General features: G+C 36.7%; 2 protein-coding genes across 7 annotated transcripts in view; one reads left to right on the top strand and one right to left on the bottom strand.

Annotated features, from left to right (window-relative positions):
• Positions 1-5198, bottom strand: part of LOC145994238 (sodium channel and clathrin linker 1-like) — a 64758-nt gene extending 59560 nt beyond the window's left edge. For 5 of the 6 annotated variants that reach the window (XR_014442323.1, XM_083130340.1, XM_083130335.1 and 2 more), the window contains exon 1: positions 5053-5198. The gene's annotated coding sequence lies outside the window, so the exon portion shown is untranslated. The remainder of the gene's footprint in view (positions 1-5052) is intronic. The other variant, XM_083130337.1, reaches the window with a different exon arrangement.
• A 666-nt stretch (positions 5199-5864) lies between these two features.
• Positions 5865-17405, top strand: part of HDAC11 (Histone deacetylase 11) — a 38955-nt gene continuing 27414 nt past the window's right edge. The window contains exons 1-3 of the mRNA XM_083129612.1: positions 5865-5992; positions 12772-12843; positions 15043-15184. Coding sequence (XP_082985738.1) covers positions 12812-12843; positions 15043-15184 — 174 coding nt within the window. The 5' untranslated portion in view covers positions 5865-5992; positions 12772-12811. The remainder of the gene's footprint in view (positions 5993-12771; positions 12844-15042; positions 15185-17405) is intronic.

Genomic DNA, 17405 nt, shown 5'->3' with positions numbered 1-17405 from the left:
AATTTTGATTCATTTTAATGCGAATGCATGGTTTTGTACGAAAATCTATTTCCGACGTGCTATTGCTGCTGCCGCCATTTGCTTCCTGCATGAGAGCACAATACGCTCTCGTATTGTCCGTATATGCTAAATTGAACGAAAGGAGTGCTAATGGAACCAAACCTAACAGGGCTAACCTAACCTAGTAGGCATACCTCGTCCCCGTGATGGTTTGTGGGGCTATCGTGAATTTTTGGGCTAACGTCAATCGTTTTTCTGGCTCAAGGAACGATCAACGGTAAGCTATCGCCATGTTGTGTGTGGAAATAAACAAGAACAGTAAGTACTCATAAATGTAAGAAATATACATTACTTTCCTAACAAAATCAATTATTTCACCTAAATAAGTGTTCCGGAATGCAGAATAGTACGTTAGCAATGTAAAAAAGTGCGAAAGAAATGATTCCCAGGTGTCTCAGGTATAGTAAAGTAGTACCAATTTTATATTTGTAAATAATTGAAGGGCCAGGGGGAAAAATGATGAATGTCGATTTTTCGCACATTTTGAGATCGCAAAGCCATCTGATAGTTCAGAAGCTGTACTATAAGAATGAGAACGGCCTTGGTTGGGAAACGATGAAAAGTGCCTGAAAAATGCATTTTTATTTTGGCATATATTAACGTACTTATGAAAAGAAATACTTTGTTTTTCATTTCCTGGCAAATCGTCTCGAATGAACATTCATCGTTTTCCCCCATGGCCCTTCAATTGTTAATGTTGTTTCCTTGTTCAATTTCAAAGTAAGGAAATATAACACTCCCAGTTGCAAGCACAAAGACATGAAACTTATCTTCCAACAAAGAATGAATGGTAATAGTTTGTTATATTGGAGACATATTTAAATCGTATATTTTGTGTTTTGCATAGTTCGTACTTACCAATTGTGTATTGCAGAACATAGTTCAAAGTGCCATTATGCTTTTTACACTAAAACAAACACAATTTCTCACATACAGAGTGATTTTTTTTATTCCTTTCTTCGCTTCTGGAACACACAATATGGCGGGCACATCTTGACTCACGTTGTGGGTTTGCAGTGTTTCAACCTTCTTCACCCAAAAATACCTACTATCGTGTTTGTCACCGGTGGAAATTATACATTATGCACGGGTAGCTGACGGATAGCCCCCCGAACCATTGACGGATAGTCCCCCGAACCATTGACGGATAGCCCCATGAACCATTCACACAGATAGCCTCACGAACCATTCATGGATAGCTCCACGAACCATTATGCATGGTAGCTAACAGATAGCCCCACGAACCATTCATGGATAGCCCCACAGACCATTCACGGATAGCCCCACGAACCATTTCCATAAGGTTAGGTTACGTTTGGTTGGGTTAGGCAAGCATAGTAAAAAAAAAAAGAGGAGTTTGAAACACTGAAAGTGGGTTACGTCATCGAACGTGTGGAGCACGCAGTTCACATACGGGAAGCATGGCAATTGTGCGTCGGTGGGATATTTCTCTTGAAAAATATATGATTTGCCGGTCAAATAGATTCCACGATGAAAGAAAATACCTCCACGAAAGTTGGAAAGCTTGGAGAAACTAATTTCCGTAAGTAGTTTCATTAAATGTTAAGTATCCCAGAAACGTCTGAAATTCCATTATTTTCTTCTTTTTCATATTGGTGCTTACATATTCTGCATTCCTAAGGATTCTTGAAGGTGTCATTTCGTTTTCGCAAATAATCTCAATTTTCGACATATCGAGTAATTCTTGTTTGTTCGTTTTCACTTGCGTTACACGCAATATGGCAGAGAAATCTTGACTAGCGTTGTCGATGATCAGTGGTTATGCAGTGGTGCAACCTTCTTCATCGAAAAGTACCTACTTTCGTGTTACTGATTTTCTATTTTTTTCCAGGTTCAAAAAACCCACGAACCATGCACGGCAAGGTTAGGTTAGGTTCGGTTACGTTAGACAAACATAGTTAAAATTGTCATCTTCAAAATTGTTAAAAACTTCATAAATAGCCCCACGAACCATGTACGGCAAGGTTAGGTTAGGTAAACATAGTTAAAATTGTCATGTTCTTGCAAAAAAATGGCGTGGCTGGAAACACTGACCGGGGGTTACATCATCGAGCCCACACAGCATTTGGTTCACGTAGTAGGACATAGAGGCAACAGCTTTCGTGAGGAGAGACATTAATCTTCTAAAATACATGATTTACCAGCAATATAAATTAAGCGACCTTTCAAAAGTGTACGGAAAGTCAGTTCGGTAAGTACTTACTGTACTTTCTCCTGTAAAATTGAAGAACTAAGTTTTTGGGAATACTTAAATTTTACCGGTCCAAATAATCTCCTAAGTACTTTATTTTCAAAAACTCAATTTTTTTTCTTCCTTTAAACTTAAGAGACCAAGTTTCACAACCTTACATACTACCGGCATAATAAATAAATATTAGAATATTCAGACATTTACCTCTAATGAGGCCTATTGATAGTTGCACTGGGTAACACTTTACTATACCGGAGACGGATTTCTTCAAATTTACAGGAGAAAGTACGGAGCGAATTTACAATATAGAGAAAGTCTCCAATTTTGTTAATTTTTGGTATAATAACTAATTTTGACCTCCTAATCACGAATCTGTTGAAAAAAACCAGGGGTCACGTCTGAAAATTTGAAAAAAAAAGCCGATTGATTTTTTTTATATATGTGTATATGCGTAGTTTTACGAACAAAAATGTAATCTCCTGTCATTGTGTCCAACCACGCCATTGTTTTACAAGAAAATGATTTATGATGTTCAATTCTAGTACGATCCCTATTTTTTTCGATGAATTTAGGGGTGAAATGAGTGCTAATGAAACCTAACCTAACAGGCCTAACCTAACCTCATGTGAATGGTTTGTGGGACTACCCATGGATGGTTTTTTTGGCTAACGTCACTGGTTTGTGGGGCTACCCGTGGATGGTTTTTGGCGCTAACGAACAATTTTTCATCACAATGTACAATTTCCAGATGTGACCCCCGGTTTTTTACAACAGATTCGTGATTAGGAGGCCAAAATTAGTTAGTATACCAAAAATTAACGACATTGGAGACTTTCTCTATATTGTACATTCTTACCGAAAGTACTTACGCAAATCATTTTGGGTCGGGTACCCTATTCTACACCCTCGAATTTTGAATTTTTTTTTTTCATTATGAACATTATTTGATCCTATTTGTGAATATAAAAAAATTGGAGCGCAGAAAGAAGTATTTACGACTGTACAGCCGTTTAAAGTTGAAATTTTGTCGTTTGAAATGGTTCGCAATTATTTCCAATTTCTAGATCGTGATACTAACACAATGGTTCGTTGGGCTAGCGCCAATGGTTCGTGGGGCTAGCATCAATGGTTCGTGGGGCTAGCGCCAATGGTTCGTGGGGCTAGCGCCAATGGTTCGTGGGGCTAGCGTCAATGGTTCGTGGGGCTAGCGTCAATGGTTCGTGGGGCTAGCACCAATGGTTCGTGGGGCTAGCATCAATGGTTCGTGGGGCTAGCGTCAATGGTTCGTGGGGCTAGCGTCAATGGTTCCTGGGGCTAGCGTCAATGGTTCCTGGGGCTAGCATCAATGGTTTGTGGGGCTAGCGTCAATGGTTCGTGGGGCTAGCACCAATGGTTCATGGGGCTAGCACCAATGGTTCGTAGGGCTAGCGCCAATGGTTCGTGGGGCTAGCGCCAATGGTTCGTGGGCCTAGAGCCAATGGTTCGTGGGGCTAGCGCCAATGGTTCGTGGGGCAACAGACCATCTCCCTGTAAGTCAAGTACAATGTCCCGTATGTCTCGTCGAACAAAGTCCTCTATGTCCTTCATCCGTTGAACGTGTGTCAATCTCATATTTAGTCCTTTTGTCTTAATTCAATGTCACACAAATCAATTCCAATGTCTAAAGTCGCACAAAACAATTGCAATGTCTCAAATATCCAATCTGCCAATAAATTACATAAATAATATATTGAAATCGCAAATTATCCCATTGCACAAGTCATTCATAACAAGAAAAAATTGCAAATTATCCCATTGCACAAGTCAAAGATAAGAAGAAAAAGAAAATGTTCAGACGTGCACCTGGGACATGAATCCAAGATGCGCCATGATCAAATCCCTGCAAAACCGTTTCGACGTTACATAAGTTTTCTTAGCACGTAGATCTAAAAAAATTACTTTCCGCGCTATTTAGAAACATCGTTTCTTATGAAGAACTAATTTTCGTAACGAGAATATTTGAAATGTGCGAAAAATCGAGGGTGTAGAAAAGGGTACCCGAGCCATCATTTTCTGTAGTGTTGTTGATGTTCGGGAATGTAGTTTTGATCCATTTTAATGCGAATGGATGTGGTTTTCTACGAAAATCTATTTCCGATGCGCTATTGCTACTGCCGCCATGATGTTGTCCGTATATGCTAAATTGAACGAAAGGAGTGCTAATGGAACCTAACCTAACCAAGTAGGCATACCTCGTCCCCGTGATGGTTCGTGGGGCTATCGTGAATTTTTGGGCTAACGTCAATGGATTTTGGGGCTATCCGTGGATGGTTTGTGGGAAATAAGGAACAACAGTAAGTACTCGTTAATGTATGAAATAGACATTATTTTCGTTATAAATTCATTATTTCACCTAAAGAAATGTTCCGCAATGCAGAAGAATACGTTAGCAATGTAAAAAATTGCGAATAAATCATTGATAAGTGTCTCCGGTATAGTAAAGTAGTACCGTTGCACTGAAACGGTGTATTATTTTACAGGGGTGTGTGATCTACACGCTCACCAAAATAGTAGTAAACAAACTTGTGTTCGAAGTGCTGCATCTAAAGAGTCCTAGTCCTAGTCCTATTTTTTCGATTATGAAATCTAAAAATGTCCTCTTTTCTAAAGTTTGTCATCTGGTATCCCTAGTTAAAATCGAAGAAATTCAGAGCCCAGAGCTACAGTGCAAGGAACTTGCAATATGCTGTTCAAGTATTAAACTTATAATCCTTAGTTAAAAATTACAGGTGTACACATACCTACACTCTTGTAGCGAAAATAGCCAGTCCTTTCTATTATAGAAAACATAACGTTAAAATTTAAATACGTGCATTTCAAGAAAAAGCCACATAATTAATTTCCTTTTATCAACAAATTTCATTTCAAACAAGCCAAAACGAATCACGATCGCGGCACGCAATGACAGTGTTTGAAAATTCAACATTTTCTCCCGATTACAGCAAACACCTCAAATGTTGACAAACATCTTCCGCCATGTTTTCCATCACAATTTCGTTAGGTGGTCTGGATATTTCTCTAGGTTTGAGCCGGACAGAATTTTTTTGGTCGGGTCGGTAGGACCACTACAGCGCCTTAGTAGGACCTTAAAATTCCTAGATGTGGGACGGAAACATTTTACCATTTCCAGACTAAATAGGGAAATCCTTGGACAGGAAACAGGCACGCAGCCATGGGGCTATGGGCGATAAAGCCCTTCCTGAAATATCCTTCAAATATCAAATTTAAATAGCGTATAGTGATTAGTGGTAATAAATTTTACTTCCTTATGACGGTTAAAAATCATGTATGATAAGTTGAAGTTGAAGATGTATATTTCATGGCTTTTTAGTCTGTGTATATGTCCCATTGAGTTCAGGAAAGAGTAGCAAGCTTATTACTGGGAAACTAAAATACTTTATAGGAAATGGAAGCCGAAAAAGTAATTTCATCCGAGTGCGTCATAAATTAGTATAAATAAAATGACATGAAACATAATGCGCACAATTATGTAGTCTTATGTAGTCATGTCACTTGTTTCATTGCACTGGTGGACTAATCGTAATACCTCAAAGAAAATCGCCGTCTGTTCAGGCAATTTCTTGACAGTTTTTGAATATGATTTTGATTAATTTGCTGTTGTAATAACGGAAAATGTAATCTGAATTAAATATGTGACTTCATGGTTCGTAAATCACTAGAGTAAGTAAAGTAATCATGGTGACTTAAATTGTGCATGCTATTCATATAATTTTGTCTATTCAACTCAACCAAGATTTATTTCCTTGTACTAGTTGCATCTTGCACTTATTACACGAATGGGTATTCATTTTCGGCTCAAGTTCCGATTGTTTAATTCTGAATTTTCTTTTTCATAGTCGTATTTTACTTGGTTCAATTTATATTTTGTCTGTTAACACGAATTTCAGTGACTTGTTAATTACTCGCTGCGTGTTTTCTGGAGAACGTTTTTTACCTTCTGTAGACTCTTGTATGATTCTTTGGTTGCGAGCAACCATTCGTTTACTGTCGTCGTGGTTACGCACTGTTGCTGCTATTTACTTCACGTGCGTGAGTTGGGAAAAGGTATTAATGTCACTTAAATTTTTCGTTGTTAGATTAGGCAGTAATTACAAGCTTAGGCCCCTAAGTATTAAAGTAATGGTAAAAATGTCATATGCGGGAATGGATTTCTTCAAATTTACAGGAGAAAGTACTGTTTCTGTGTAATTTCGGAAATTCGTAGAAGTGTTTTCTCGCTTTTTTCAAACTATTTTGCCGGTAAATCATGTATTTTTGGTAAATATGCGATAACGCCCGGACACCTTTCACTCATTTATTTTCTTAATTTTACCACTGGTACTTACCTATTTTGCCTTGCGGAACATTCTTTAAGATGAAGTTATGCCTTTTTCCATAAAATACTGTCAACTTTTCATATTACGATTGATTATTTGTCTTACTTGTTCCGCTTCTGTAATAGACAATATGGCGTGCACTCGTAATGTGTTTTGTCGATTTTCAGTGTGCAAGCAGTGTTTCAAACCTTCGTGACGGAAAATTACGTACTATTTCGATTTTTTTTTCATGTTTACCTCCACAAACCATGCACGTTAGCCCCAAAAACCATCCACGGCTAGCCCCCACAAACCATTCACACAAGGTTAGGTTAGGCCTGTTAGGTTAGGTTCCATTAGCACTCATTTCACCCCTAAATTCATCGAAAAAAGAAAGTGCGGCGAACATAGTTAAAAATAGAAATTTTCGTAAAAAGACGGCACGTATGGAAACACTGCAGAGATCGCGTGACTTTCAACGCTCTTGCCATCTGCACGCACACAATGGAAACAACGGCATAATGTGGCAGGCAATGCCAATTTCTTACATAAAAAGTGATTAATTCTTGTTCGGCAGCATTAAACTACGAAGTTTTTACTTTCCGTGAAAGAAAATACCTCCAAAAACGTCCAGAATGCTAAAGAAACTCATTTCAGTAAGTACTTTCTCCTCTAAATTTGAAGAAATCCGTCCGGGCGATATCGCATATTTACCGTATTTTTCTATAATTATGTCCGTCTGATGCACGAAAGTTGTTGTTTGCATTTCCATCCATGTACTTGAACCGGATGTTGCGAGCATCTGATGATGCAATCCCCGGTAAGTGTTTCCAAACACACAGTTGTTCACTATATTGCCCAACCTAAAGCAACCTAACCTAACCTTACCGTGATGGTGTGTGGGGCTATAGTGAATGGTTTTTGGGGCTATTCGTGGATGTTTATACGATCCAGAATGGCTTTTGGGGCTATGTGGGAATGGTTTTTGGGGCTATTCGTGGATGGTCATACTCTCCAGAATGGTTTTTGGAGCTATGCGTGAATGGTTTTCGGTCTATGCGGGAATTTTTCTGTTAAGAAGGTTGAAACACTGCTTTGCTGTTTGAAACACAACACTAGTCAAGATTTGCCCGCCATTTTGCGTGTTCAGGAAGCGATTAAAGAACGAACAATAATTACTCGATATGTCGACAATAGATACTAATTTAGTTGAAAAAAACTAAAACCGTTGTTAAACAATCTTTCACAATGCAGAATAGGTAAGTACGAATGTAAAAAAGTAGAGAATAAACGAGTTAGAGCGATTTCCCGCATATGACAGTTTTACCAAAGTAATTATCGTTTTAAAGTATTCCGTAGAATTTTAACAATCATTGTCACACGAAATTTGAACCTTCCTCAAAATAATGGACACTGTTTGGATTTCGAAGAATTTAGGACACACAAATATCCATGTCTTACCTGGGATTCGAAATTCGGAACCCCTGGCACTGTATTGCGATGTGCTAACCATACCACCATGTAGGTCGGCATCTAGTGAGCTACCGTGGCTCTTATATTTCTGAATTGGGTCATTTCACGTCAGTTCAACCAGGCCAGGGAACCCACCATCTCAGATTTTTATGAAACTTGGTACATTAAATCTTTCCATGGTGGTAAGAAACCACATACAATTTTTCGCCTCTAACTCATCTGGTTTCAGAGTTATGGCTTCTCAAACTTTCAGCCAACTCTAGTTTTCCTTCATTTCCGAAGCCCTCATTGAAACCTGCAGTGCTTTACAAAAAAAATTCTATCTCGCTCACACATGATTCAATCCTTTTGAAATTTCACAACAATATTAACCAAACAATAGGCATTTCAGAAAAAATATGACATCACATGATATCAATATTTTAGTAAAACAAAAAATTAATAAAAAAAATATTAGCAGGATTTTGTTGCCGAAAATGTGCCTTGCTAAAATTTCAATTATCATTAAAAGGGAATGAATTAATATCAGCATAAGTATTTTTAAAATTAACCTGGATATGTATTCTAACTTACCCAGCAATAAAAGTTATGGTTATTTTATTCCTTCTCTAAAATATAATATACTTATGTCTGATATTTGGATGAAATGGCTTCAGGAGTATTAAAATATTTTGGTTAACTCAAAATCAATCAATTAATGTGTTAGGCTATAAATTAATCAGTGAAGCAAACTCTAAATTCTACACTTTTGTTTATTCTTTGAGCACTGTTGTCTTATTATTTCCTTACTTATTTATAAAATAATTTATCCATATATAAGCAAAATATATATATGGTTCAAAAAAATTTTTGTTTAATGTTGTGTTCTTTGTAAGCAGCAGTTTGATGATATGTCAACATTACCTAGACAGAATAGCAATGATGATGACAATAATGATAATAATAATAATAATGTATATTATTTTATTAATATGAAATCATCATTGAACAATATCAGTTATTATGGTATCCCCTCCTGCTTCAACATTTCGTGTTTGATGATTTATCCATATAGATATTTAAATGTGATTGACCAAAACACAGGTTTAAAAATTACTGAATATTCCATATATTGCCTATATATATATTTTTACCTTTCCATATATGTGCATGCAACATATACAAAAATTTACTTTGTACACAAGTTCCCAAACCTCTTTTTTTGGGTTGAATTTATATGGAATGACCCAATTCTGATGTCATCAAACTAAAATGAAAGGAAACCATGGTCTCTTGCATATTCTTACCTACTGCTAGAAAACTTGCAGCTCACTGCTAGCCACTGTAGATGTCGTAAATGTTTTCAAATCAAAACAATGGCGACAACAGAAGAGACGCAAAAGTCTAAACAATTTTCTTTGTTGGAAGAAAAGTTTCTTGTCTTTGTGCTTGCAACTAAGAGTGTTGTATTTCCTTACTTTGAAATTAAACACTGAAACAATATTGACAATTATTTACAAATATAAAATTTTGTTATGAATCTAGAAGTTGAATCAGTTGTCTATACCCCAAAAAAGATGACATTTGCCCATTTTTGTAGAAAACACATCCGAACCATTTTTAGGACCCCAAAAAGAGGGCTGGTTCGGGTAAAAGAGCACATCTGGTAACCCTAAGGGCTTGTGAATTAAGTATTTAGGTTTTTCAAACATTTCTGTCGTTGAGGAAGCAATGCATTTCAACACAATTTGAATGAAGAATTTGCAGATGTATATGTCACTTATATAAATTAGCAGTGATCAGAACGCTACATTTTAAAAGTAGCTTCGCTACAACTACAGCTACTCTTCCAAAATGTAGCTTCGCTACAGCTACAGCTACATTTACCAAAAAGTAGCTCGCTACGCTACTCATGTTCGCTACTCGCTACTTCGCTACTTTTTGCGCTACTTCTGCATAAAAAACCACTTAAAAACAACGATATGGGTATTAAAAAAACTCCCCTACTACTGGTAAATAGATTCTGTTATTCATTATAATGATTCCAGTCATTTGATAATTTTGATAGCAATGTTACTTCAGTTACTTATTTTTACTATAGTTTTTGAGAATACCATACCTATGCAAGTGGCATATCAATTCAAATTTGATATATGAATATTGCAATTAGGGTGTTACCCAAATTACATAATTATTACAATTATACACATAAAATTTCATAGAATTAAGTATTTATGTTCACATCAACATATTTTTCTTGAGAATAAATATTTCATTATCATTCTTCCTCGTTCTCACAATTAGCCGAAAGTGGCAGAAAGCAACTATAGATAAGAGAATAATTAAATAAACCATTTATCCTCATTGTCATGATTGAGAGAAGTGGAAGAATAGATGAGGAGGTAAACAAAGGAGGACAAATGAATGGTGGTGGACTATATCAAAGCGTTCGAAGATTAATATGGAATAGGGATGTACCTATGAAATGCAAGAAGGTAATATGTAACACATACTATGTGCCAATAATTACGTATGGAGCATAGACTTGGACAATGACATAGAGAGACAAAGAAAAGATTCAGGCAGTGGAGATTAATTATTTAAGGAGTCTTGTGAGGAAGACTAGAAGGGATAGAATGAGAAATGAGGAGACTTGACAGACAGTGGGTGTAGTGAAGCTTCAGGACAGAATAGATCAGGCACAGATGAGATGGTTCGGACACATGAAGAGGATGGATGCAGAAAGACTACCAGTAAGAGCTTACAATGCACAAGGAGTGGGAATAAGGCCAAGGGGGAGACCAAGATGTCGGTGGAAAGAGCAGATAGTGGAGAGTTGGTTGGTTGATTTGGTGTTTTAAGTCCACTTTATGCACAGTAAGGCTAATCGGGACTGGACCTACAGTTTAAAGTGGAATCCGAACCACTTGTGCCTCCACCGGGTATCGAACCCGGGACCCCTTGATTACAAGGCGACGACGCTACCACTGCGCCATCAGGGAGGCTCAGATAGTGGAGAGTGTTAGGAGACAAGATTGGAACACCTTGGAAAGAGAGGAGTTGTGAAAGACCAGGAAAAAAAATGGAGAGGCTTGACTTCTATGCCAACCCAGCCAGAGACAGGAAAGAGCGAAGGATGATGATGATGATGTCATGATTAGCAAAAGTTACAGAAAAGTGACGCAAAAGTAGGAGAAATACATAAATTTGAAAACTATGTATATTAACTAAAGAAAATTGTCGTTTCTGCAGGAAAGTCAATAACTTGTACATACTTTTTGCAATATGATAAAATTATTGAGGAAACTGTCGTGTAAACCTGAGTGTTCTAAACGTATTGTAATTTTAAAATTTGTGAACAAATACTATCTCGAAAATAACTGTAATTCCAGAAACTCTATCATTCTTGTAACAATAATTTCTTGCTGGTGAGATCTTATATACTGACGATGATCAATGCTGTTAACGTACTGAGCCATTTATTGCTGGCACTATTCCCTTGTCAGTGCAGTGGAAATTCCATCGCTCGTTTTTGCACTGCAATTTGTGTCTTACACAGCAATTAATGACATTTTGGTGTCTCTTACACCATGAATATCCACAGGATTTGTTCCGGGGGTGACGCAAACGAGGCACTTTTTTCCAGTGGTGCAGCAAACGAGGCATGTTTCTCCCCAAAATAGCGATGCAGCTAAAAAAACGTAGCTGTTAGCAGGAATATATTCATATATGTCACTTAGTTATCTGGATATCTGAATTCTTCAGATACTAATTAAATAAACTACGCAGATATATATAATCTACAATCTAGATAATCAGTATCTCCATGTAATAGACTGTCTTTATGAACCTCCTGCAACATTAAGGGTTATTGTCGATTTTTTCTGACACTGTTGCCACATTCAAAATTCACCTCAAAATGCCAAGAAAAATGTAGCTGTAGCGAAATTTTCGCTACAACTACAGGAATTTTGTAGCTTCGCTACCGCTACAACTACAACTTTCAAAATGTAGCGTCGCTACAGCTACAGCTACAGCTACAAATTTTGTAGCTAGCTACAGTAGCGACGCTACAAGTAGCTCGCTACTTCTGACCACTGTAAATTAGTTCCACATAAATGCCGAACTACAGGATGGGATAAATATTTATGTGTTGCATTTGGAGCAAGACATGATTTCTGTATCTTTTTCATTACAAATCCAGCAATATTGTAGGCATTATTAAACTATGTAGGTGCATAAGGATGGGCATGTTCCATTTGTACAGTTATATATACTTACTTTCAGTTATTCATTATTCAAAACTCATCCCCCATTCTCTTGTTCTAATTGCAAGAGATCATGACATGATTGGAACGGGTTCAAATTCCATCCTGCGCATTTGTGTTCTTTTTGTGTACCTTCATCAATTTCATCGTAAACACACTAAAGTAGCTGACCAAGGCAGTTTATTAAGATTTAAAAACACTTTACATGTAACGTTTCTATCTGGGTCTTCCTCAGACTAAGAATTAAACTATCATCATATCATTATTCATCTTCATCTTCGTGAGAAGCCAAAAATGGCTGAAATACGAAGTAAGATATACAAAATCAATCAATCAGTGATTGGAATGGTACCAGTATAACAAAATTTGCCAGCTTTGGATATTGTAACATCAATCTTCAATAACATTTCTTTTTTCCTTTCAGGTTTTTTGGCGAGAGTTGACAGTAACGTTAACGTGAAACAATGGGAAAACCAAAAGACAGACGCTCTTCAGGGTAAATATATGATTGTATCTTATGTACAGGATGCGGCAGAGGGAACGTATGATTTTAAACAGTAATAAGTTGGTTGATTGTCAAGTTACACAAGGTTTATTTACTGAAAAGGAAGGCTCTACTCGAAATTCTGCATTGCTCCTTACAATATTTTTTCCTCCACAATAATGATTTCTTGATGAATGGAATTTTCCAGCTCCTCAGTGTTGCATTTTTTGTTTATGTAAACCTTTGCTTTCATATAACCCCACAAAAAAGTCACAAAGTGACAAGTCAAGGGAAGAAGACACTCCACATTGGTGTCTGCGAAAAGGTTCCAAGTGGTAATTGTGGATTCATTACATTTGAAATAATTCTCAACAACCAACACCCAATGATGCAGGTCCACACTGCCATGCCTATTAACATTGAATTGTCTAATTTGCCTATTGGCAAGGAGCAGAGTTTAACCACCTTTTTACTTGCTGAGTACTAGCCATTCCAAAGTCATATTACCTCTACCACACCCTGTATAAAAGGAAGAGGGAAATACTTTTTCATTTTAGCATAAGTTCCAATTGCTGTATTTCCATATCCTCATTATGCACAGTTCAATTGTAAGCACATGTTAAATAAACTTACTTTGTTAACTCGAGAAAGTGAAATGTTGTGCAGGTTTATGAAGATGATGCTGTTTATGAATTTTTCCAATTTTTTTAGCTCACAAAAATGTGTTGTTGTGAAGTAAAGTACATCTGTAACCTTAGTGTGAAGCAGTACAGCCTGAAGCCTTCGCGCTGTGAATATAGCACCCAACAGGACATTACTAACAGCAGCAAATGGGACGTTGCCTACAGTTTCATAAATCTATCTTCTACAGAATATATAAAAATGAATGTATGTGTGTGTTTGTTTGTTCCGGTATAACTCTCGAACTCCTGGAGCGATTTCAACCAAACTTGGTACTCGTATGACTTACAATCTAGAAAGAAATACTGTGGGGGTGAGACACCCCTACGGGTGTGGGTAGGAGGGGGTGACGTAAAAATAATCGAAAACGACCGATATTAGTGTGGTGGAATAAGTAGTTTTCGGGGTCACTAAGATGAATAGTGACACTCCCAATGCCGTTCAACTCCAAGTTCATCACCTATCGGGATGGGGGGTGAGAGGAGGTGAAATAAAATGTCAAAAATGATCTACATTAGTGTTGAATCCATAATTTTTTGAATCTCTAAGCTAATTGGTGACATTCACGATGACCAAACTTGGTACACATATGACTTACAATCTGGAAAGAAATACTGTGCGGGTAAGACACTCCTGGCACCCCTAAGGGTTAGGGTGGGAAGGGGGTGACATGTAAAAATAATTGAAAACGACCGATATTAGTGTGGAATCCATTGTTGTCGGGGCCGCTGAGATGAATAGTGACGCTCCCAATGCCGTTCAACTCCAAGTTCATTTTACACTATAGTTAGAATTTATTATATTCCTGTCTAATAGAAGATTATTGGGATAAATAAATACCCAGGCAATCAGCTAGTGTATTATAAAATAAAGTAAATCAAACTTGGACTGAAAATTTAAGAAACCAAAATAGAAGTGAAATTATTGGTAAGAGTGTTAGATTTGGTGCTGATAGTAGGTTTCAACATTTTCATTAAGTTCGGAGTGCTAAGTTTGATGGTGTGCTCTCTTGCACATGTTCTTTAGGTATTTGAGGGTGCATACAACTGGTTTTTACTAATGAAAAGCAGAGAAAAAACTCTGAAATGGTAGATATTTACTTATCAAATATCTGCATTATTTGTGTTTTTTGCATGCTGGAACCAATTTTATATTACATGAAACATCGAAATCTGTAGATTAATTCTCAAGAGGGTAAAGTGGGTCAACGGCCCCCTGCATCTGTTGTGTAGAATATTTTTTTCTGTCTATACTTTCATTCCATTGTTTCCAAGAAACCTGGCACATTCAGTTCTTCTTTATATTCGTTTTAATATAATTAAAGTTAACTTATATTTTCATGTGAAATTACATCTCCAGTGTTTTATATGCTCACATGAGTAAGTTAGTTAAATTTTGTGGTGTTACTATTAAATTAGGCTAGAGTTTTGAAATGTTTCCAATGAGTACATCTGAGTTAAGTTTTAGGTATTTTAGTTCAGTGTGCTTAGTGGAAGCTTTGCTTACATTTTTTCTCACTTTTTAATCTAGGAAGAGTCGTGCTTCAAACCTTTACATTAAGATTGAGCCTCACCAGTGGCCAATAGTTTACAGACCAGAATATAATGTCCGTTTCTTGGGTCTGGAGAAGCTTCATCCCTTTGATGCAGCCAAATGGCAAAATATATTTCAGGTATGTTCAGTAGTGGGTGTGTGTGAATATTTGATGATGATAATTTAGAAAGAAATTGCCCTTTTCTCAAAACACTAACAATTTCATCTAACCGTTATTAATAATTTATTATCCTTAATTACCAGCCTCTATGGTGGTGCTTAGTAAAGAGTGCTACGATGCCAGGTTTGAATCCCGACCTGGGTGTTCTTTGTGAGCATCTCTTTCAATTTCATCACATCACTCATCCGCATCTTTCTGATTAGCCAAAATTTGCAGAAAAGCTAAGTAAAATAAAACAAAACAATCAATTATCCTAAAACCTTTAGCGGGTGGCTGGTTTCGATATAAACCACCTCCACATGGGAGTAACGTGTCATCTCAAAAACTACACACGATAATTCAGTGTCTTTTTTGTTCATTAGTATACATGAGAAGATATGACATACTCGAATTACAAAACAATATGTAAATTGTTACTGTTATTAACATTGAAAAATGCCTTTGTTTCGCCTGTAATATGTTTATACATTTATAAAATGTCTGTAACTCCTCAACCTGTGCATTTTTTAAAAGATTAAAATTTTACATGGAATAATGAGTAAAAAAAAGCAACCCTTTGAGCAATGTGTGGCAATTAAGGGTCCAGGGGGGGATATTAGGGGGCAAAGGCATATTTTCGATTTTCAAAATTTTCCTGGGCCACATGAATGAATTAACTTGCCATTTCTTGAAAACTATAAACGATATTTCAGATCAATATTTTTGTTCATTAGTATGCCTCTAAAGGTATTACATATTGAAATTGCAAAACAATATATCCATTCTTACTATGGAATAAGTTTTAGATAAAGGGCTATAACCCTTTTACCACTGCATTTTTTGAAATATTTAAAATGTACATGTAATAATGAGTAAAAAGCAACACTTTTTTTAAGCAATGTGCAACAATTAAGGGTTCAGGTGGAAAGTGGAGGCAAAATCCCAAAGTTCGGAATTTTCCAAAATTACGCAAAATTTCCAAATGCCGTAATTTCAATTTTTAAAAAATTGGCATGGCACAAACATTACACATCCTCAAAGACTGGTCTTTTGTCATGCTTCCCTTCAAATCTGGCCCATCCAGTGGCAGTAGGGCCGATGCTAAAAGCGAAATTCCAAAAATTGTTTCGTAAGTTGGCAACGCTGCACAATTATACATTCTTAATTATTTTTTTTAGCCAAGAAGTATCAGTCTGTTTTCAGTGAAACTTTGCATGGTTGGAGGAATGTACCACTGCTACATACTGCATTTTTTTTCATTCAGTTCGGTCTATTGTTGGGGTCAAAGAGGCATGCCCCTCGCATTTTTTTTAAAAAATCAATTTTCTTCCTCCTCTTCTTCCTTCAACACTAATTTTTGCAAGGGACAATGTTTAAATTTTACCTTCGCTAAAAGCCCTGTCTTTAAGAAAGAAAACAAAACTGATTTCATCTCCCTGCAATTTGTTCTTGAGCTACATTATTTTTTGTTCTCCATGGCAAGTTTGAAAAGAGAGCCCTTGAAAAGTTACCCTCTGCAGAGACTTACCCTCTCCCAACGCTCTATCCACACACACATGCAAATACCTTGTGAACTCTTGCAGTTCCACCCACTTATTAGTGGGAATTAGAACTCCACATTTTATAAGTAGCTTTGCTACAGCTCTTCCAAAAATATATATATATATATCTTCGCTACAGCTGCGCTTCCAAAAATGTAACTTTACCAAAGGTACTCATGTGTCCTACTTGCTTCAGTTATATGGCACCATTTTTTTCTTTTTCTGCTGATCAAAAAGAAACTATCACTAAATACTCTTGCCATGTACAAAATTTACAAAACCATGTGTTCTGGGTTTGAATCCCAGCCTGGGCATGAGTGTTCTTTGTAGGGATGGGACCAATTAATCGGTACTCTATCGGTATCGGCCGATATAGGCATATCGGTGTTTCGGTTTATCGGTAAAATTACCGATTATTTTACCGATCCGATATATCAATAAATATCTGGTAATTTAGTGGAAAATTCTGCCATTTTGTTTTAATTTTTATGGATAATCTCCATGCCCTAATTTCTAAAAAAGTAAATGTCTAAATATGCAATTTCTTTTTCACTGCAGTCACCTCAAAACACACATTTATTAAGGAGGTCAATGAATCTTTCAGGTTCTTCAAGGACCATTTCTAATTTTATATCGGATCGGTAGAATATCGGTTATCG

Source organism: Lepisma saccharinum, chromosome 10 (assembly GCF_977018435.1).
Source record: "Lepisma saccharinum chromosome 10, izLepSacc3.1, whole genome shotgun sequence".
In the NCBI taxonomy this organism is placed as follows: Eukaryota; Metazoa; Arthropoda; class Insecta; order Zygentoma; family Lepismatidae; genus Lepisma; species Lepisma saccharinum.
This window is presented reverse-complemented; position numbering and strand designations above follow the sequence as displayed.